The sequence below is a fragment of the Patiria miniata genome, unplaced genomic scaffold (genome assembly GCF_015706575.1).
Source record: "Patiria miniata isolate m_02_andy unplaced genomic scaffold, ASM1570657v1 HiC_scaffold_21, whole genome shotgun sequence".
Classification (NCBI taxonomy): Eukaryota; Metazoa; Echinodermata; class Asteroidea; order Valvatida; family Asterinidae; genus Patiria; species Patiria miniata.
Genome location: NW_024037060.1, coordinates 4,689,258 through 4,712,118, shown reverse-complemented (window position 1 = coordinate 4,712,118; position 22,861 = coordinate 4,689,258). Strand labels below are relative to the sequence as shown.

Sequence of the window (22,861 nt, the reverse complement as noted above, 5' to 3'; positions counted from 1 at the left end):
TACTGCCCGCAACGACGACTTTTACACAAATTGCACGTTCGGGTCGAAACAGGCATGACAGGACTTGAAAAACAGCTCTCAAAAGTACCTTTTGTACTCATTTTATGACAGAAACAATAGTCGTTTTTATTTTATCACACTTAGGCTACATATACCCGAAAAATGACGGAAATGTCTTCGAGCATTCCACAACCTCTTTAAATATATCTCTCAGACAGTAAAATACCACCATTTATCTTTTTTAAGTTATTGGCACGATATAACAAAACAATTGTTGACTGCTGTGATGTGGGATATGCTGTTTTTAACCCCTCTGGGTGCATTCGCCTCGGGTGCTTTGCGCCCCTCGGGTGTTAAAAACGTCATATCCAACATCACAGCACGCAACAGTTGTTGAGTGTAACTGAAGACCAAGATGACGACACGCATCTGACTCTGCTGCCTGCTCAGTCGTCTGAAAAGAATTCTTCCTCACTTCCACTGTCATAGACCCTGCAAGCGTAGCATTTCCTCTGCAAAAAAAAAACAGGCAAAGGGAAAACAGGGCAGATTAAGCTGGGAGGGCATGCAGGAAGTCTGTGTGGCTCACAATTAAGTCACTTGTTCGAGATCCTAGGTCATTAAAACAAGGGCAAAATTTCATTGACGTGCTACGTTAAAATTCACTCGCAAGCAATACACGTTGCTTACCTTACAGTTGTTAACTTGTTTTTAATAATAATATTATTAATTAAGTGCATGTATCCACCAGTATTGGTGCTCAAAGCGCTACATCATTATTACCCCGGATTAGGCCAATGAAACATTCCAAAGACAATCTCAGCTCCCTGAGGAGTATACAGCTCGATGCTGCCATTTCAGCACAAATCAGCTCAAATCAATCGCAATAACCATCTCTGCCCTCACAGGTCCCCATCTACTACTGGGTGTGAAGAAGCAATGAGTGACAAGGGCGCACGCACCAAGCTGGACTCGAACCCTAGGCTGGATTCGAACCCACAACCTTCAGAATCTGTTTTTGCTGAGGAAATATTTCCCGTGTTTTAGCCAATTTCTGTGCACATATCAATTGAAATCCTCCGCTCATTTCACAGCTGTTTCCCGTATACCTCACCTTGACATCCTTCCAACAGTCCCCACAGTAGACAAAGTCGCATCCCTTTGTAGGACATTTCTGGAATCCGGCCTTCTCATAGTCCTCGCAGATGAGACACTGGCGTCGTCCTAGGTTTAAATATGCCAGACAGCAGCACAGGAGGGGGCAATGGGTACGTAGTGTTCGCATCGTGCCAATCTTGTCCTGATAAACAATGGAGACAGACTGGCATTCTAGAGTCACATCGAACTAAATTATTCCAAAGCTTTGAAAAGATCGCTGTTTGAAACTGTTTGAAACTGTTAGAGTTGATCAGAACGATCCTCTAAAGTCCAGTCAATGCCAACAAATACATTGAAGGCATATATATTTTGCTTTTTATGCATTTTGTTAGTTTCCAATAATAACTCCACTCAAAATCCAAAGAAGAATGTTCCAAACCCAGCCTGTTGAAGTTTCAGCTAGGTGGATGTTTTCTCACTTTTTTGAGAAAATAATGAAACACCATGCACAACCTCTTGATCACAAAACACGGTTTCCTTGTAAAGACTTTACAATGTATTTCCAAAAAAAAATCAGTCAATTGACTGGTCGTCGGAAATCACCTAGATTTCTTGATTTCTTCTAATGCCCCCCCCCCCCCAAAAAAGTCTCCGGTTTCTGGTATGGAGCTTGCCCAAAAAGTGGTGCGGCGACGCAGCTTTTTTTTTTTTTACCTGATTTTTTTTGCCTAAAATGTCGGTTGATGACTGCAAATGGTGCCCGACTAATTAACTTAGTGCAAATATATGGGAGTCCAGAGAGGCCACATAAAGCTTATTCTCGATCATAACCCCATCCAAAACACGTTAAAATTGTGCAGCAGCAGGATTCCAGTCAAACCAGTGAGTTTGGCGGTTTTGAGACATCATCTTTCATTGAAAAAAAACTTTTTCATTTTGCCGACGCGCATGGCTACGGCGACACACGCGCATACCAGAAACCAGAAACTTTTTTTTTTGGCCTAATGCAATGTAATACAATGTATGACAAGTTCTGACTGGTTAAAAACCTTTGCATGTCAACAGAACTCATCTTATAACCACGCATACTTACCGCCAACTTTTGCTCCCTGGCGAGTTGTCTCACCTTCAACCTCATGAATTTTAGGAAACCTACTCTCTTCTTGAGTGTCTCATTGTACAGGAACAGGATGCGCTGTTTCTCTTTCTGTTGTCAGACAAAATTTGAAATGGTGAAGAATAAGATGTTGAAAGGGAATCAATGAGCAGTTTTACACATATGTTATCAATTAGGAGCCTGCACTGGACACAAATAATAGCAACCTTGGACAAAGATGTTTTATTCTCCATCCTAAAATACAAATAAATGTAAAACAACTTGAGTCGTGTTTCAGGTGTTTTCCATTTGTCCCTGTAATATAACACTCTCCCATACACTGTTTCCAACAAAAGACCCAACTCCCTTTGTGTGTCAGTCCTGGGGGGGGGGGGGGGGTGTAGAACACGTTCAGACAGTACATGTTTATATAGGAGTCCACAAAATGGCTCCCGAAGATTAGACAAACTGCTCTAATACCTTTGGGAAGAAGTAGGCACAGATGATATGCCTTAATCTCAGGCCATAGGCTTGCAAGTACAAAAGTAACCAAACACCACATAGCACACTGCCTATCATCATCATCATCTCCTGATCCGGTGGGTTGGGATTGGGCAGACATTCTACAATTCAGGAAAAGACATCGGTATTAGAAACAGAAATACAACTCTTTCTTTTTTGCAGGGGGGGGGGATGTTTCTCCTATCTCACTCAAACAAGTCTGAGTGAGAGTTTTGGTTAACCAACTGGTTACAATAGCCACATGAGAATCACAACTGACCTATCGCCGTTTGTGAGTTAGCCACACCCCTGAAAGTTCGTCAGGTTAATTGTTCAGCACTCTTCTTTAGAATTTGAGCACTTTTGTTGCACTTCAAATGAACAAAATGCACAAATTACAAATGATGGACGGTACCTTTAAGAGTGGCAATGGCAGACGAGATGTATATACGTACGTTTGTTGGTGCTCAGCTTGTCTATCGAATGTTTCTGGTCAAACGTCATCAGAACTTTTCTAAAGAGTTTAGCAATGGTCCCAGTGCCTAGGACTGCAAGGCGCAGAGTATGCTCTCCTGTAAGAAAAAGTCATGATTATAAAAATAATTCATTCATATAATTTCTTGCAAGTTCTGCCATGTAAATAGTAAAAGTTCAGTACATTGTATTGCTCGATTGGGGATGTATTTTACCACATAGTCAGTCACAGCACAAAATCTTTTACTTGGTTGAAACCTAGAAAAGACTAATTAAGACCGTAACACAATAAGACTTTGTTCACATACTTCATTTTTTAAACCAAAAAGTAAAAGCAATTAAAGTCTGCTCTCAGCCAACACGGTTCGTCAACTCGGCATTTCTGCCGCGTGAAACAAGTAAAAAGTTGTATTTCTTCTGGATGGGACGCCAGGCCATCACTGCTTATATACTTTCCCAGCTAATGCTGGTTCCAATTTATACTCCTTTGTGGAGAGAGGCAAGTTGGGGTGAAGTGGCTTGCCCAAGGACACAACATAATGGCCAGCAGCTGGATTTGAATCATGAGCCACAAAAAGCTCACCTTTAAAGGTATAGTCTACGTGACTGTGTCGCCGGATGAGATCCAGCAGGTTGTAGAAAAGACTGTCGAAGAACATTAAGACGACTGTCACAATCACCTGCATTAGGAGTCGTATCGAGCCTACAGCCTGGCCAATAAAAAACAATTCATAAGACATTAAAGAACAAAGGAAATAAGGAAAATTTCTTTTCAAATTGAAATCCTCACTAAAACTGACAATTTCTAGGTTCTAGCTGTTCAGTGAAACTGCATGGCCTGAAAAGTCCGAGTACTAATTTCCACTGATTACATGGGTACATCAGGCGCGGTTCTACAGGGGGGGGGACTAGGGGTTGCTTTAGCCCCCCCCCCAAAAAACTTTTGTTTAGCCCCCCCCCCCAAAAAAATTGCCCCCCCCCAAAAAAAAATGAAATACCAAAGAGCAAATGTTACAAGGTGACGTGCATGCAAACAGTCTACCTCTCCCCCCCCCCCCCCCAAAAAAAAGTAAAAAATAAAAAAAATATTCGCTATAGCAGCCAGGCGCAGATAGTGCAAGATTGTAGGATATTTGATCAGCACTCCAAATTGAAAATATGGTACGAGCCCTCCCCCCCCCCCCCCCCCCCCCCCCTTATTGATTTTCGGAGCCCTAAAAGTCTCCAGAGAAAAATACCGGTCTACATTTCAGCACGCCCCCCTACAAAATTTGTTTGATCACCACTGCTAGCCCCCCTAAAATATAGCCTCTAGAACCGCGCCTTGGGTACACGTATCTGTTTCTGCTTTAGGGCAATTCTTAAAATTATTTGCGCCTTCAAACCTGTGTTGTACCCAAGTCCATCGCGAGTCCCATCGCGAGTCCCAACCCACATAATGTAGATAGGCAACTTTTGAATTTAAAAACAACAGATTCACTTACCATATTTTTCTTCTCCTGCCTTCTCAGTTTCCAGCGAGCCGCTTCGATGATGTCATTGGACTCCATTTTCTTCTGGGGAAGAAGGGTCCTCTTTTTCTGCGCAAACCAAGACCGGCAACAGAATAAAAATCAGTGAGAAGTTTGAGAGAGAAAAAAGTCAATGAGAGCTGTTGCGAAACATTTAGTACAAAGGAAAAGGGAAGAGGAACAAAAGAACATGCACGCACACCCAAGCACGCTTGCTCTTACATGGCTTTATGACCGAGGATCACACACAAAGGGAGCACAACGGTTCTTTTGTGGTCTCGATCGAAGGTCCCTTTGTCCTCGATTGCCGGTCTGCGCACTTAGTCTATGGGAAAGGTTTAGATAAGGGAACAAAGGAAAACACAAAGCTGATCCTCGGAAGCATAGCAAAAAACTACTGCGTGTTTATGGTGTAAATTGAGGATTTTATATTGATCTCTCATTGGTTTTGTACACATTTTCTAATCGAGGTCGTCCTCAATTTGGTTCCTGTCCTCGATAAGCCTCTGTACTGATGACGCCACGCTTTGTTTACGTGCGTGCTTTCCTATGGTGCTCAGTGGACCGTGGGCCCCCACTGGCTCCATAGGAAAGTGCACATGTAAACAAAGTGTGACGTCATCAGGCTTATTCATCAAGGATTTTGCATGTGTGTGTCCTCGATTAGGGTTCGTGACTCATAATCAGAGGGTCAGGGGTTCAAATCCTGTTGCTGGCCATACGTTGCGTCCTTGGGCAAGTCACTAAACAACCACTGGCCTCACTCCACCCAGGAGTATAAATGGGTACCTGCGATGGACTTGATACCTCTATCCAGGGGAAATAGAATCAGAAGTTATTGCATCAATCCCAAACTATTATTCTTGTGACTTTATTTTTTGTTTAAGGCTTGCCTGCTTTCTTCTCCTGGCATCCAGTTTTCTGAAGTAAGCTGTCAGGTAGACATTGTCAAAGCTGATGTTGGTCAGATACTGGGAACTGTAGTTGCTGGCACTGCAACAGAAAATAAATTATCCCAAATAGATGACCATTGTGCCTCTATAACACATTAAGACGCATGGCATACTTGCAGGGATTAGAGATGGGAGTTAATTAGGAGTTTCTTCAAGAAGTTAATGACTTTACTCTCGTTTTGATGTTGTAACATGTGCTTCAGTTTACTTCACTGTCTGTTCAAATATGTCAAAGGCACTCAGAATGGAATTCAATACCAAGCATTGAACCATATTGAAACAACTCCCCAACTTCACAATTGGGACCATATTTTACAGATTAAATAGGTGTCCAGGTTAGCCCTGGTGGACTCCCTTTCCTCCCTACGTTACGGAGGGAGTCCTGAGTACACATGTGATCACAACCGAACGAAAACGAACCGAACGAATTTCTTACCAATAATTTCCATATTTTTACCTTGTTGGAGAAGCTAAATTTACGTCGTAGTATTCTATGTGTCCTTATCTGTTAGTACGCTGGGTTCAGGAATTCCATATGCGATGCTGACTGACGTCAATCAGGAAAATAAACTCGAAAGCATCGTTAAACTTGTACGTGTTTAGTCTCTTTTCATCAGTTTCTCACCGCCGAGTCTATTCTAGTCGTACATCATACCATGAACGTCTGTGCAGCGTGTAGTCTGGTTCCCTAGACCGGACAATTATTCTCGACGCTCATATCACATCTGGTCCGAGGGACAGACTATGCCGCATGAATATGCAGTGCGCACGCGCGATTTGCTTAGTAACCACCCTCATACGCACGCGCACTTACTTGAAGGCGCGGTCGCTAATCCAATGACCGAGCGTGTTTTCGCGCCTGTTACCAGAAACACGTTTCGGCTTTGGTCATTGGTTGAGCGTTTTCGTGACATCGGTTGGCTGGAGTGACGTCACGGTTCCAACCAAAACTAAACAAATGAGGGCGCTAGCGTGCGTGCGCGCTTTCGGATCGTACGCACGTACATTTTGTACATGTACATGTACATTGTACATTATGCATGACGTACGACTCTGGGAATAAACTGATGAAAAGAGACTACAAACACGTACAAGTTTAACGTTGCTTTTGAGTTTATTTTCCTGATTAACGTCAGTCAGCATCGCATATGGAATTCCTGAACCCAGTGGCCAATAGATAAGGATACATAGAGTATGTAGGCGTGAAATAAGCTTCTATAACGAGGTAAAACATAACAAAACTCTGGTAAAAATGTTGGGATGGTTTCATGTAGAAAAGTCTTGTCCTGGACGTTAGTCGTATTGCAATGAAGACTTCGTCCAACCTGGGCTAGTGTCCAGGTCAGTAAGTAGGCATCTTAAAAATCTTTGTAATATGATTTTGGCCCCTTGAGGTATTTGACCTCCTAAATGACTTAAGTCTTCAACCTCTTGTATACACTTCACCTTTTGAAAACCAGGATGAACGTAAACGACAGGAAGATTTTGGCCAGAACTGTGATGGCCTCAAACCACTGCTGGCGGACCCTTATCTCGTACGCCATCCTGGCCTGCAGATCAGTGATGGAAGTGCCATTCAGAATGTCCGGGAACTTGGTCACCTGATTAGCAAAAACACAACAACTTTGCTATAATAAGTAGGGGGAAAATCAAGGTACAACATCATTGTTACCCCTGCTCATTGGACCCACTTGGACCCAACTTCCAAACGCCATTAGCTCGATGCTGCCATTTTGGTAGTCTAGGTTAGACCCTGCATGGCCCTGGCGAGGCCGACCGATGGTCAACTATACGTAAACAAATTCGGCGATTAATATTATGCAAATGGACTGCGTACGACCTCGAGAAACTGACCAATCAGAATTCTATACGGGCATAATCAATTCTATAGGCACGTAATTGGAGCTCTCCGCACGAGTAGCATTTTTGTATAGGTTGTTGTGTTGCAAAAACGCGACATCGAAATCGACCAATCACAATCTCAGTCCTGAATGGTTTCGGAATGAAATGACGTCATGCATGCTTAGTTATATTAGATGTTACTTGTTAGACAGGAGACTGGGCTACTTGGTAAGGGGCGATACTCAGACTACCATTTTGGTGCAAAGCAGCTAAAATCAATCACAGTATGCATCTCTGCCCTCACAGGTACCGTCCCTTTGGGTGGGGACAAGCAATTATGGTGACAAAGTGTCTTGCCCAAGGATGAACGCATCACATCACAATGCCTCAAGTTAGACTCATGTCCACAACCTGAAGAATATTATACCCAGTGATCTTGAGTTTGATGCTTAATTCAGACAGTGAGATCACGGCACTCCACTCTACTGCCTCCACTCAAACTTACTTGCCACTTGAGATCAACCTTGAAGTTGGTGTCTAAGTTATGGACCCCGCCTCGTAGTATCATGTACATCTCGCCCAGACCGGTAGGGGCTTCAGGAATATGCTTACAGATGAACTCAAACACTGCAATTAAGCCAAGTCAAAAGAAAGCATCGTCAGATTTCACGGTGGAGTTTCGTCATTGTTCACGAGAGCTCCGGTGCAGGGAGGCCTAAGACACACTCTGCTTTCTTTGGCCCTTAATTAAAGTACATGTGGGAAATAAATTAGTATTAAACTGCACAAACAAGTTGCACCTATTGTTAGCGTCAGTTGCAATCAGCAGCGTAACTAGGATTAAGCTTCAAGGGGCACCTATTGGTGAACCAGTTTTTAATAGGGGTACTGAAGGCTATTGTTTTTGTTCAATTCAAGATTTCAAATTGGGGGGGGGGAGGGACGGACCTCCACTGGGGGGCACCCCCCCCCCCCCCCCCCCCACACCCCATAGTTATGCCACTGCATGGGTGCCTTTGGTTATGCGTCCAAGGGTCCATCCCAGTGGTCTGGGATTTCTTGTGTGTACTGTGATACATGTACATTGTTCGTGATTTCTATTAAAAAAGTAAACTGAGAATGGAATACTTACAGTAGATCAAATCGCACATTTTTTGAAATTTTAGAGGAAAACAGAAGAGCTTCGCCACTACACCATCTGCCTCGTCCCAGCATTTATCAAACATTGCACCGTATTCCCTTCTGCATTTAGACAATCCAGCATCAAACAAAGCTGCAAATAAAAAAAACGATTTTGTTCTCATTGTTTATTACTGATTGAGTCCAATTTCGAATCACATGTTAGTTTAAGCAACCTGTATTCACTCTGTTCTGAATTCTGATTCAGTCACTTAATTGTTGTCGTTTGGTCTAAACTTAGGATCACTCAAATAAAAGCTTCAAGTTTTTCCAATCAAATCATTCTGTCTTTCCCATCAGACCTGCATGTCAGTCAAACACCAGCTTTTGTTCATATTTTTAGGGGGGCGGGAAACAGTCTAATCACGGCATAGCTCGTCACACTTGGTCACAAGCACTGTGAGGCATGTACACTAACCATGCCAAAGGTGGCTGGGCTTTTAGCCAATCAAGAATAGTCTAGGGTGGCTTGATTTGGGTGCATACCTATGTTCCCCGATACATATGTTCCCCAACCCTAACCCTAGCCATCTAACTATTACCCTTACCCTAAGGAGGAGTTTGGGTAACACACATGTAGGTATGGGGAACATATGTATTGGGAAACATCGGGTAGACCCCGCTTGTTTTTTACGCCACTTGGCTATGCGCCTATGGTGGTGGCTGCAGCCACTACTCGTATACCCTGTGTGTTATTTCCAGCCGCCGAGTGATTCAGACACGGTCAAATTAGTCAGGGCTTGCTAAGTCTCAAGTCACTCAGTGGTATTACTTTTGTATCACAAAGACTCGATTATCATTCATTGTGAACGGTGAACAAACAGCTCAATCACTGAGTGAGATTTGGATCTTTTGCAAAACAATCAGGCCTGTATTGATAGAGTCCAAAACTAGGTCCAAACTCTCAAGTCCCTCTTCACCAGTTCAATGTTAAAACACACTAAGTCATAAGTCCAGTTTCAAATGAAAAAAAAAAGTTTCATGTTCAGTTAGATGCTTCAGAAGAAAGCCTATTTCAGTTTTACATGCTACGAGGACAAAACCCGCGGGAGAAATGACAGCCTTACATTGGCATCTCTCCCCATTCCTGAAGACGTAAGACTTCACAACACTGTCCGCTGTATGCTTTTTATTGAACTTCTTCCTCTCTTCTCCTGTCTTTTCATCCTCGTGCTGGCCTTCCAACTCATCCTCAAGATCTACAAACTCCTGTTGGACTTTTTGGGCCTCATCCTGAATCTCTTCACTCTTGCCCTGTGTGTTTTTTACATAAAATATGGGTAATAGATTGCGTGAAATAATGCGATCAAGCTAAATGAGTCGTTTGTCGGGAACTTTCATTTGGAGATACAGGCCAAAATAGGGCCACTTCATCACATCACTTCATCACATCTCTTGATGTTCAAACTTCCATACTTTTTATAAATAAAGATGGTACCAGCATGCGGTTTTAACATCGGTTATGCTGAGATTGTGCTCTTTTTTAAATTTGTAAAAAATATTGACCAGGGTCGACAAACGACTCATCTAGCTTGATCGCATCACATATTGCCAAGCTGCCTCTTTGCACATAGACTTCAATATGTTGTAGGCAAGAGGCAGTACGTACTGCTTGTGTAAAAGGCAATATGACATTTTCGCCCTTATCATCAGAAGAAGCCTATGGCTGATTTTTTTCAACCATTGTTCTGATTTATAAAAGGCTGCGTTAAAATTAACAGCCTTCCCATTTGTGAATAAATGTATGTACAATTCCAATCACTCTTTAAATTAAAGATGTATACTGTTGAGCTAGATGTTCTTTACTTGCTATTTGTAATAATTTTTGCAACAGTTTTTGGTTGAATGACATACATATTTTACAAATTATTTATGAAGCCTTTCTCAGTGGGTTGCAGATGCCCAAATTTGTGAAAAAATCCCCCCCCCCCCATTAATAAAAACCTACAAATTGAAAACTCACACTTCTTTTGGAGAAAACATCAAAGAGTCAGATAGTACACTTAATTAAAACATATTGGGTGTTTTTTTTTAAAGTTCTTACATAAACAAATTTGGAATTTATTCGAAATGCTACTACGTATACTGTCCAACTAAATGATTACATTATTTTATTGGGCTTAATGACCTTAAATACTCTTATCTCTAATCTTAACAATCCCATCTCTAATCTCAACAATCCCATCTCTAATCTTAACTACCTTTCTCTCCCTCTCCCCACCATTGACTTTGTCCTTTGTGTTCCCCACCTTTTGTGGTCAACCATTCCCTTCCCCCAATCCCCCTCCCTTTTGTTACCCTCCTTTCTGTTCAGCCAACTGCTTTCTCTGTGTATTTTCCTCTGCATCATCTATTTCCACTTGACTGCTTTTGTTACATCAGTAATGTATACATGTACCTGTTTATGTTTATAGTCTTATCATTTAGCCTTCGAGGAAGACTCTGCTAGGGTCGAAACGTCAGGCCACTAACTATTTTTGTACATTATTTTATTATTACATTTTTTTTGGGGGGGGGGGGAATCCAACCAATCTGCCTTTTTTCTGCTAGCTGGGCTTAATGACCTTAAATACTCTTATCTCTAATCTTAACAATCCCATCGCTAATCTTAATAATCTAATCCCATACAAATCTTATCTCTTCCTACCCCAACATTTTGGAAGGCATCTTGGAAGGGTTTGTGGAGGAGAGTGAAGAGTTCTTTACTGTGGTTGAATGTCAGCGAGGCGGTGCATTGGATGGCGCGAGCAGATTCCCTAGAATTCCTCACAATGTTGTTGACGGGACCTGGTGGAAATGTTCCAAAAAAAGTTGCAAATTTAGTGCGATAAGCAAAAGCACTCAACTTTATTTTGGATAGGCCCCCCCCCCCAAAAGAAAGATGGCATTTTTCATCTTCCAATTTCATCCACTCATCACTACCGCACATAAACGATGCTCTTTTACACTTTACAGTAACACTGTTTGTTTATCCTCCCCTCGGAGAGCCTTTAGTCATTCTGATTGGCCAAAGTTTCAGCACACAATTTGCTTGAGCTTTCCAATTGGTTAGATCTTTTGCATAATTGGATGTCCATGACCAATCAAAGCCTCCACAAGTATACACGTGCCGTGCGCACGGCTCCCATTCAGTTCAGTTCGTTCTCAACAAAGAATTTCTCATAAAATGGGCAGAAATTCTTGGGGGCGTTAGCAAAAAAAAAACGTTGCTACGTTTTGTAGGATCGTTAACAACAAAGAGGTTAAAACATAATTTGGTGACACTTAAGGACCATAATTTTACCGGAAAGTAACAGTACGAAGGCGAAGGAGGCAAGAAGACTTCTCCCGTAACGGCTGAAGAAGTTTGGAATGACGAGGACCATTATACACCGCAGCTGGAGCGACAAGGCGAAGCCTGCCGCTAACACGAGGGTGAAGACCGCGCCGAATGCCTCACGACCGTCTTCTGGTAGGGCGGTGATGCGATTGATTATGAAGACATGGAGGGCTAAAAAAAGTATCATCAATGGGAAAATGTCGGTTCTTGAGTGAAATGTACATGTGTACATTAAAAAAATGCATTATATTAACATAGTCAGGAAACACACAGGGCCTATACTATAGGTAATACTAATAGCCCAGGTTGGACGTCTTCATTGCATTATGACTGACGTAACGTAGGGAGGTATTGAGTCCACCTGGGCTACAATATGGGTACAAAATGATTTCGTAAACACGTTTTAGGCTAATCAATGATTCCAACGTTTTATACAAAATTTCCAATTTGTTTAAACTGCTATCCAAAATCGTTACTGAGGGCGGAAATCACTGCACTTTTGTTTAGACTTACCTACACCGAGGAGGCCTCCGAAGCCAAGTCCCAAGACCGTCTTGACGACAATAAACTTTAAGGTATTGGTATCTCCCCAGAGGAGGCAGTACACACATGGGCAGCAATTATAAAGGACCCGCTTCACAGCTGACACACATGACAAAATAATAATAAAAATGAAATCGCTTTCTCGTGAGGCCGAAGCACAAAATGAACATAACTTTCGACACGGCAAATTTCACAACAGCCAGTTGAAACTTACCGGGCACGCATTTATCAAAGAACCCGATCAGGCAGCTCATATTTTATGCCGACAATATTCAACGATGCCTGTCAGAACAAAACAAGTTGAGTCATAACTGAATTTCCTGAAAATACTGAATAAGTTGAAGGATCTGAAACTCCATTGGGCCATACGCGCGACGGACTGCACTGAATTTGAAATGATGTTCCGCGTGCGAGTTCCGCGATCTGTCCGGCCGTACGCGTCATTGATCATATCAAAAGAATAAATAACTCAATTTATTCATTATTTTTGATATCTAAATGTAGGCCTACGCGCGTGGCCGGCCAACGCGTGTGCGCGCGTGCGCGCCGCTGAGCTGAGCTGCTACACTTCAGCAAGTGTTCTGGCCGCTCCCTCCTCGGCCTCCTACGTGACGTATTTCCTGGGCAATTGTTTTAGTGTTTCGTTTTTTTTTCCAGTATAAAAAGGGGTTTAGATTTGGTTGACTAAAATATGCTTTATGAACCAAAATGAAAACACAACCTCGGTCGGTTTTGTTTTATTTGTGTTCTATACACCATTGTGTTCGTTTTGGATAGGAATTGTTGAGGATTTGTTGTTATTTTTATTTACGTACAAATAGTGTAACGTGGGTGAAAATGAGATGTTACAATATAGGTTGATAATTTACGTCATCGCCTATATAAGTAGTGCAACACAACAGGCGCAGTTCTAGAGCCAATATTTGGGGCGGGGGAGGGGGGGGGGGGGCTAGCAGGGTGGATCCAGATTTTTTTTCAGGGAGGCGCGCGACTGCCGAAAATCAACAAATGAGGGGAAGGGGGTGGGGGGGGGGGGGGGGCTCGTGCCATATTTTCAATGGGGAGCGCTGATATGATAAAATCCTACAATCAGGCACACTATATTAACTAAAAGTGTACAATTAAATGCACCCGTCTCTATTTATTTAGGGGAGACCGTTCACATGTACGTCACATTCTTACACTTTGCTGGTGCAATTTTTTTTTATGGAACCAAAACCAAAACCAAAACAAACGAAACGTATACGTCACCTTTAGCAGCTAGCATGCCGCTAATTTAATTAATCGAAACAAGTTTCGTAAACTAGATGTAAAAGTCAAAGCTTCTTACACACGGAATTAAATTATCGTTTGAACCCCTAAATGCTTTAAAAAAGTTAACAAAAAATGAAAGTCATTCTTTAACAATTTTGAGAAAATATGAATAACGACTGACGGCGAGTTTTTTTTTTTTTTAAATACATCATGGAAGGTAATCATTTGCAGGATCGGCGGGCTATTTTCGTATCTGTAAATTGTTATTTGTATCTGCAGGATACTTTCGTTCGTATTGACACTATTTTATTAGAGAATGACGCACGCATTGTTTTCGTTATTTATCCATACATGAAGAAATGACGTACTGGCTACATTAAAAATAAAGGTTGGCGAAAAAGCTCGGTTTCCCCTTCAAATATAGAACCGCCCACCGTACCTCGTAGTTTCGGTTTCGCAACAGTGGAATATTGTTGAGGGCGCTATAACATTTTAAGGGCGCAATATGCACTGGTAGTCTTCAGTCTGCATTGTGATATCAGGCGTGGATCATGTTTACCAGGCAAAAAACTGAGTTTCCGGTATTTTGTAGCCATGAAGTCGAGTGACTGACGGCCGATCGCCCGATTCCAATATTCCAAAAAACGCATTTTTTTCGGAAAGTATGTGCAATATACGGCCAAACGACAATTTATTGAACAGTTGTTCTCATTGACGTCAATATTAACTTTGTAAACGACCATTCAGAAAGTATATGAGGCAGTTTTCTTCATTTAGGCTGTAGTGTCGATCATCGACGTTCGCGGGTCCACCACACGAGAGAGCGTAACACTAACACGGAATAGGCGCTAGGCCGGCGCTCGTGTTTATTGGTGTCGGCCCCCTAGGAAGATGGCGGACGCTGCCGTGGCGCCGGCAGCGGCCAAACCGCCGAAATTAACTCAAGAACGGGACAGAGAACGCACCATTTCGGGAAATAGTCGTAAGTAGTTTGCCACAGTGTCACATATTGTGAGATTTGTAGGGAAAAGAAATATCCTGACGTAGCTAGTACTGAGTGGAGCGCTGAATTACGGGTACCCCAAATGTCCATACTAGCGCTCCACGTCCACCGATTCACCATACTTTGGTAGCACCATCACAGTAGCATAGTCACAAACCCACGCGAGGACAAAAAGACCCCAAAAAACCGGTAAAGAGATTACAAATGAGAGAGACAGTTATCCTGGATTGATCTATACATTCTTGACATCCCATGAGACCCCTTATATTGTTCCCAAACAGCGAACATTTTGGAAGAAAACAGGAAAATAGTCTGAAAACTTACAGTTCAATGTGTTTGCATGGAGGTTCAGTTCTTGAATTAGCTTGTCGCTGAGGGCGTCTGATGTGACGTCACCGTCGTTGCTCGATCGATCGCGAAGAAAAACAAGTCGCGCTTTATCAACGACTGTTTCGTGTAATGATACGTGCTCCGATCCGCGCCGTACGACAGTATGGGCTTTGAACACACCCAGGGTGGAGACGTCATTAATTTGTTTAGAACGTGTACGTTTCAGCCGTCTCCACCTTGGGTGTGTTCAAAGCCCATACTGTCGTACGGCGCGGATTTTACCCCCAAACCCTGCCCTCTATCTATGACATAGGCCTACCTGTTTACTCTTATAATGTCGCCAACTAGTTTGGTCAGTCTATTTTAATTAAAGTGGATTTTGTTCCCTTTTTATAGGAACCGGGTCCATAGTATACACGATCGCCAGAAAAAAATCCGGTCTCCACAAAATGGTCCTTTTCCCTTCTATTATCCCAACCCAGATTCCATGTACATACCTCAAACGACTGTTTTATGCGTTACGCATTTCACAGTGAGTGCCTTCTGCGTTTACAATAATTTACATTGCCAGATCATGTTTACATGTCCTCCGGCATTAACTGGTTAAATTAGGTAAAAAATAACCATTGCTGTCTTGCAATTAGTTTGAAGTTATAGACCTTTAGTTTCTATTGTTTGTAAACATTGAGGGCTATTTTGTATGGGCTGCTGCAAGCGCATAAATTGAAGCCGTGGTTGGCAACATACATTTGTATTTTTCAAAAAAAGTCTTCATAGCACCCTCATTACATAAGAAAAAGACATATTTGGGAATTGTTATGTAGTGTTTGACTTTGTTTATAATTTTGTTATTTCAACAATCAAGTAGTATTTTGGTAATCATAAAATTACTATTCTTCATTTTTGCAGTGTTGGACCTTCCATAGTTGGTAAAATGTGCCAACCAGGCATCGGCTATAGAAAGGTCTATTCTTAGTGTGCATTCATTATGCACTCGCATGTGCTCTCTGTGTGTGTCAGTTGACAAGATTACGTTGTCAATCACAAACATGTATGGTAATTTTTTTAAGGATGTGTGACAATTTTAAAACAAAGATGTAATTCACACTCTAGCCCCAACTGTAAACAACATTCAGGATTCAGGATTTCCTGATACACACGTATGTAAACATTACATGCATTTTTAACATTTTAATTTGGTAGTTAGTGTATTCCTCATAAACACATGATAAAAACATGAAAGGATTTTCTTTTGAGTTTGAACTAAGTTGAAAATATTTTGTCCGAATTTTCTGTCCTTTCCCTGTTTATATATTGTAATTTACTACATGTACGTGCTAGTAACGAAATGTTAAAGCCAGTTCTCCTTTGTTTCTGGCTCAAATTATGATGCTTTGGCCACCTTACTGTCTCACATCGGCTCAATTTCACGGCGCTGCTAAGCACACAATTTTCTGTTAACAGAGCCTCCATCTATTTCATGGAGACAAGCATAACCACAGCAAAAGGCACGCTTACAGAAATTTCCATGCATGCGCGACTGTTAGCACATCACGCGGAAAGAATGTTGCAACCTGACGCTACTTCAGCGGCTGTGTACAAAGTCTGTGGAGAGTCAAGAAAGTTTTCTAAGTATTTCCTAACAAAATTGGAAATGTTTCTCAGTCCCAGATTCATGTCTTATCATCATTTTTGCAACCACTGACCTCCATTGAGTTGTTATATGAAGAAAAAAGCAGCGTCAGGTTGCAACATTCTTTCCCATCGCTCTGTGAAATAGTGCTTAAGGTGAGCAAATTTCTCTGCTAGAGAATCATATGCTAAGCACAACTTTTCTGCTAACTGTTAAGCAGCGCCGTGGAATGGGCCCTGAGCTTGTATCAGTCTGGGGCCACAAAACGTGAGCACCAAACAGCCCTCCCACCAAAAAAAAAAACCCCAAAAACAAAAAAAAACAAATGCAAATATATGCCAAGTAAAATCAGGCCAATTATAAATTAAAGCTATAGTCCATCATTTGCAGCCATCCGAAAAGTAACTGGCGTAATTATTGTTGAAAAACAAACTTGGTTGAAAGATAGTAAGGGAACTAAACTCCCTGTGAAATTATTCCTTCTGGGACAATGTGGAAAGGTGTCATTTTGAAGTAATCAATGAAAGAAGGCATTTCCAACGGTGATTCTTAAGAAGCACCGTAGGAAAATTTAAATTAGTAGTTCGTTTTGTTATTCAGCGCAGCGCGCACAAGTATTGGAACGACGCACATGCGCGCGCAGTTATAATTCGTCGGATCAGTGCGCTACGTTGCGTATGGCTGCAATTCAAAACAATTCAAAACATGATTCAGTAACTTTTGATTTGAAATTGAGATCTTAGAATGCTGTTTTTCTCGATATGTACAGCTGAAGCTTAGCTGAAACTTCATCAGGTTAGTTGCTCAGTATCCTTCATTAGATTTTGAACCCTTTTGTTGCTTCAAACGAACAAAATGCACAAATTACAAATGATGGACTATAGCTTTAAATACATACACACATGCTGCCATTACATGTCTTGATAGTTTATATACACACTCATGCCGCCATGTTTTATTTGTTTTCATGGGAAAACATAAAACCATCGAACACTTACTGGGTAGTTTGTTACTTTTGTATCCTGGATAGGCCCAGTATGCATACATTTTGCGTTAAGATATTACCATACAGTACTTGTACCCTATAAACACCACTAGCGCAGTTTTACATGTCATGCACTTTGCCTTGCCTTGCAACTGTTTCAAAGTCCATCTCTTGTCAGTGCATACTACATGTACACATGTGAGTACATGTGGGGAGATTCTGTTGACATTGTGTGTTATCTTGTTTTGAAGGGAGGGGCGTGTAATTGAATATTTGGGTGTAGACCAGAGTTGGAAATTGATACAAATATACCAGTTTTCTTGAAACTGACAGCACACAAGGTGCCATGATTTCACAGGATGCTTTGGACTGTTATTCACTCGCAGTCCAGATTGGTACTTCATAATAATAGTTTTATTTTTTTGATGTTTGCAAATGTTGTATATTCCCTTTAAGATAACTTTAGTACCTTTACTGCTACCGGCACCTTTGCATAATGGCAACATTGTGATTGCAATGTACTTAAGGCCCCCCCAAAAAATAGTCGGTCTCTGGTCAGACCAAAGTTCCGGAATTGATGCGGCGACACGTTTTTTGTTTTTTTGGGTGGCTTTTTTTTTTTTTCAAGCTTGAATTTTACAGACAAGGTGGGTATTATTTTGCTTTTTTGTGTCCTCATTATACATTGGTGTCCTCCATAATATGCCTTGGTGCCCTTTATCATTTGCCTTGGTGCAATTTCCCCATTCCTTGGTGCTCCCTGGTACAAACATTTGAGGAGGTGCGGCAATAGAGGGCGCTGTTGTAGCTTCCGTGTTAATTTGAAAAAAAAAAGGTTGACGCGCATGATTAAAATCGATGCGCGCGCTGACCAGAGACCGAATTTTTTTTTTTGGCCTACGTTTAACAGTAACAATGATGTCACCATTCATGTACTGAACATGTGAAATACTGCACACTTGTGTATAAGACATGATGGAAGGTGTACTTGTAGTATTGCATACAACAGTGTAGTACATGTATAAAGTATGAATACAATGTATTACTAAATTATTACGATTACATGTAGGCCTACATTGTCTTTAGTACAATAATTTCCGCCATAGTTTTTAGATGGGATTACTTTTAAGGGAAGATACAACATTTGCAAACATCAAAAAACGAAATGATCAAATTATCACGAAGCACCTTACTGGACTGTTAGGGAATTCATGACAGTCTGAAGCATCCTGTAAAATCGTGGCTCCTGTGTGTGCTCACATTTTCAAGAAAAATTGTATTTTTCCAACGCTGGTCGGCTGACAAGTGTTGGAGAAAGCTGTTTTTTTTTCAAAAACTGCTTCTAAATTTTCGTATTCGCATTTTCTTTGCAATTGATTACACACCAGGAAACAAGCCTGCTAGACTGATTATCTGACCTTAAAGTTCCCCAAAGTCTATACATTGCTTCGTTTCATCTTAAGTGGGGTCAGGGAACCAGGCTACACGAACATGATTGGTTTTCCTGGTTTTTCCAGCACCTACAAGCCCAAAACGTGAAACAAGTCAGTTTAACAATATTTTCCATCACATACTAATCCTCCAAATCCATTTATGTCGGAAAATTTCAGCAAAAGCAAATGTTGTACATTCCCTTTAAATTGCATACAGACTACATGTACAAGACATTTACAAATTATAATGCAAGTATGTTCAGTGTTCATGTACATGTACATAGTATATATATAAAAAAAAAAAATGTACGTATGTCAAGTGCAAGCATTATGCAGAGACATGCATGCCCCACTTTAGAGCATGCATATACATGTACATGTATGTATGTACATGTACACATTATACACTGCTTGCAGTACATGTATTACGTACACTGTACATGAAGAACATACTACATGAAATCTTATGTCTGGGTGTGTCTTAATGCCGACACAGTCAGCATGTCAGAGTTCATTGTGTGGAAATGGGAGTGTTGTAGAATCAAATGTTCTTGCTTGTGATGGTCCTAGGTACCCTTAAACAAAAAACATAAATTCAATGACCAGAATATCATGGCAATAAGCAGTGCCATAGAATAGACCATTATCATGTTGCGGCTGTCTTGATTTTTTTCCCTTTCAAATCAACGTAACCAAAGCGAGGCTGGAAGGAAAAATAGTCTGGTTCCTTTTTGCACAAAAACCCATTATTGCTCAGTACAGTTATTGGATACAGGGAACGTGACTGAAATGGTGGCAGCATGATAAAAGTCTATTGGAGCCTAACAAAAACGTGAAGGGTGCATTATCAAGTACATGTAAGCATAATACCAACATAGATATTTTTGTTTCAATTGTAAGTTTAACAATGAATTGAGTGCAGTGGGACGTTAACCTGCAACTTTTGGAGGCTGCGTATTTGGATCCCCCCGTCTAGTAGTTTAATGTACGTTTCCCGTGCTACGTATATTTTTGACTTTCATCCTGGGAAAAAAGGCATTTTCTAAATTGCTGTGTTTCTACTAGCACTAGAACAATTCACATTTTGAATGAGACGTTGACCGAAAAAGAATCTGCCCATGTTTAGTAATTTGAATAAGTGGTGGCCAGACAATAATTTCATTCTCGTGGGGAAGGCTTGTTCCCAACCCCACAATCCATATCGATGATGTACAGGCCAGGAGCTAGTCTGCTCGCAAGGCAAATCTGTTTGTGCCCAAAACAGAAACCTGGTGGGTTTTTTTCAAAGGGTTGCAAACATCCAACATGTCCCAAAAAGGAAAAAAGGAATTTGTTGTTTGGAATAAAACATGGGGAACGCATCTTCCCTAATAACACACCTTAATCCTCCAAAATTCTCCTTGCGGTTTTGGAGGATTTTGGAGGATTGAGTATGAATGGTGCTTGAGAAATATGAGGATTTTGGAGGATTGAGTGTGAATGGTGTTGAAGCACATGAGGATTTTGGAGGATTGAGGATGAATGGTGTTGAAGCACATGATGATTTTGGAGGAGTGAGGATGAATGGTGTTTGAAATTGAAGATGCGGAGGATTTTAGAGGATTAACCCTAACCCACCTCACTCCTCCAAAATCCTCCTGGCGGTTTTGGAGGATTCGAGAGGATTGAGGATGAATGGTGACTGAATCAAATGAGGATTCTGGAGGATTGAGGATGAATGGTGATTGAAGCACATGAGGATTTTGGAGGATTGAGGATGAATGGTGAATGAAGCACAAGAGGATTTTGGAGGATTGAGGATGAATGCATTTTGAGGCAGGACTGTCTGATGATATTGAAGGATTTGGCGTTGGTTATCCTTCATTTAAACACGAGTGCAAAGTTTTGGGATGAGGAGGATTTTGGAGGATTGAGGATGAATGCATTTTGAGGCAGGACTGTCTGACAATTTTGAAAAATTTAGGCGGAGTTGAAAAATTTTGGAGGATTTTGGAGGATTGAGGATGGTTGTAAGCAACAAGGGCCTAGGGGGTTAGGGTTAAGGATGAATGCATTTTGAGAGGCATTGAAACTTGAAGGGGATTTATACCTGCAACTTTTGGAAGGTTGCAGGTTCGAATCCCCTACCAGTTACCTGTAGTTTCATTCGGACTTACTGTCACACAATGAAGCTAGAGGGGAAATCGAACCTGATACCTCTGAAAAGTGAACCAACATGGAGTTACTTTTTTAATAATTTTTTTTTCCTGCGTTCATTACATGTGACTCTTCTTTCTGCTTGTTGTCTAAAAGCCTTTTTTTTTGTCTTTTTTTCTCCAGTCAAAATGGGTTCAATGAAGTACAAAAGCAGATCTGGAACCATGGACGGCAGTGTAAGTTGGAGCTTTCCGGCTTTATTTCTCAAATTTTGTTGTAGAAAGTACAGCGCACCAATACTAGGAATAACAAAGATAAATGTGCTCAATCCTAAGTCATCATGAAAAGTGGACATTCTTCGTCTACATGTAGCACTTACAATTTTGACCGCCCAGAGATTGAGCAACAGTCAACGAAATCTTTGGCAGTCAGCACATTATTACACTAAAACAAATCTATACATTGTACATCCTCTTTGCCTCAAGTACGCAAGTTGAATGTCCAGAAGAGAGTCCCAAACACCTCTCAGGTCATTTGTTTGAGTTGCGGAGAAAACGACCTCCAACAATCGGTTTATATTTTCTTGTCTATTCGCAGAGTCCGCTGGGGGAGCAGCCTACCACTCCGAGACAGAAAAAAATCGGCCACAGACGAGTGGACACTCTCGGAGAAACAACTTACAAAAAGGTAAGTTTGTTTGGAGTGAAGACAGCCTGGAGTTACATGTATCTCTGATCTTTTGTGGATCTTGGATTTTTTGGGTAAAACTCCCTAAGAAGATGATTACTTTCCCCTTTTCAAGTCCACTGTAAACAGTTCGAGAAACGTTTCTCGTGGTTACATTTCACAAGTCATGAGGTTACCATGGTTACTTTTACTTTTACTAGCCAAACTTCTCTCACAAAGACTGACCCGGTCAGTTTACCTGGAACAAAGAGTCCACAGCTGGCTTATCAATCTCCTACAGTCAAAGCATAGCTACATGTACCGGTATATCTACCTTTACATGTATATCAGGTTTCATAACAATCACAGTCAGTCAATCCTGCTCTATGAAGGCAGGGAGCACTCAACTGTTAAAAACAGTCACTTGATTTATTTGAACTGCTGGGCTGGCCTTGTTGAAATTGCCAGCCAGACAGAGAGGGCTAATCCTTCATTTCACACTGGTCGAAATGTCTCTGTATCATTCCCACACCATGTGTTCAAGTCTTAGGTCTTCATTGTCGATTCCAAATTGATAGGGACTCACCGTGGACAGAATTGCTTATTCCCACAGGCCAAAACGAAGTAATGTGATTCTAAAAAAAAACCACACACACATGTAAAGGAAAACGAATGTAGAGTGCAGCAAAACCATGGAAACAGAAATATGCCTACGGCCATTTTCACTCGGTGAAGGCAATTATATTCAGACACTGTGTGTTGTACAGGTTCTGTGCATACTGCCAGTAGGTGTGGGAAACATGTAGGCACATGTACGTGATCAACTTCTAGACATGAGACTTTTTTTCAGACTTTTAGCCTGAAATCATACCTTTGAATCTGAGAGAAAGATAACAGTCGAGAAA

The 22,861-nt window shown here is 41.4% G+C and overlaps 2 protein-coding genes across 5 annotated transcripts in view; one reads left to right on the top strand and one right to left on the bottom strand.

The window, feature by feature from the left end:
- Window positions 1-340: 340 nt before the first annotated feature.
- LOC119729893 (E3 ubiquitin-protein ligase DCST1-like) lies at window positions 341-12,959 on the bottom strand. The gene is made up of 16 exons (XM_038202690.1): window positions 12,731-12,959; window positions 12,487-12,615; window positions 11,938-12,144; window positions 11,302-11,441; window positions 9,722-9,908; window positions 8,608-8,748; window positions 7,981-8,102; window positions 7,080-7,234; window positions 5,574-5,673; window positions 4,654-4,749; window positions 3,753-3,879; window positions 3,151-3,267; window positions 2,675-2,817; window positions 2,192-2,305; window positions 1,115-1,300; window positions 341-512 (listed from the first exon to the last, which is right to left on the bottom strand). The coding sequence occupies exons 1-16, from the start codon at window positions 12,768-12,770 to the stop codon at window positions 447-449; spliced, it is 2,070 nt and encodes a 689-aa protein (XP_038058618.1). The 5' UTR covers window positions 12,771-12,959; the 3' UTR covers window positions 341-446.
- Window positions 12,960-14,320: 1,361 nt separating this feature from the next.
- Window positions 14,321-22,861, top strand: part of LOC119729709 (phosphatidylinositol 4-phosphate 5-kinase type-1 beta-like) — a 39,298-nt gene continuing 30,757 nt past the window's right edge. For 2 of the 4 annotated variants that reach the window (XM_038202401.1, XM_038202400.1), the window contains exons 1-3: window positions 14,321-14,752; window positions 21,474-21,526; window positions 21,888-21,977. In XM_038202401.1, coding sequence (XP_038058329.1) covers window positions 14,662-14,752; window positions 21,474-21,526; window positions 21,888-21,977 — 234 coding nt within the window. In that variant the 5' untranslated portion in view covers window positions 14,321-14,661. The remainder of the gene's footprint in view (window positions 14,753-21,473; window positions 21,527-21,887; window positions 21,978-22,861) is intronic. The other 2 variants (XM_038202403.1, XM_038202402.1) reach the window with 1 other exon arrangement.

Excerpts from the sequence above, each read along its gene's own strand:
- LOC119729893 (XM_038202690.1), bottom strand. The coding sequence starts at position 12,770 with ATGAGCTGCCTGATCGGGTTCTTTGATAAATGCGTGCCCG. Across the intron at positions 5,674-7,079 it reads TTCATCCTGGTTTTCAAAAG|TGCCAGCAACTACAGTTCCC; the intron begins GTGAAGTGTATA and ends TTTCTGTTGCAG. Across the intron at positions 3,268-3,752 it reads CGTAGACTATACCTTTAAAG|GAGAGCATACTCTGCGCCTT; the intron begins GTGAGCTTTTTG and ends TTTTTCTTACAG.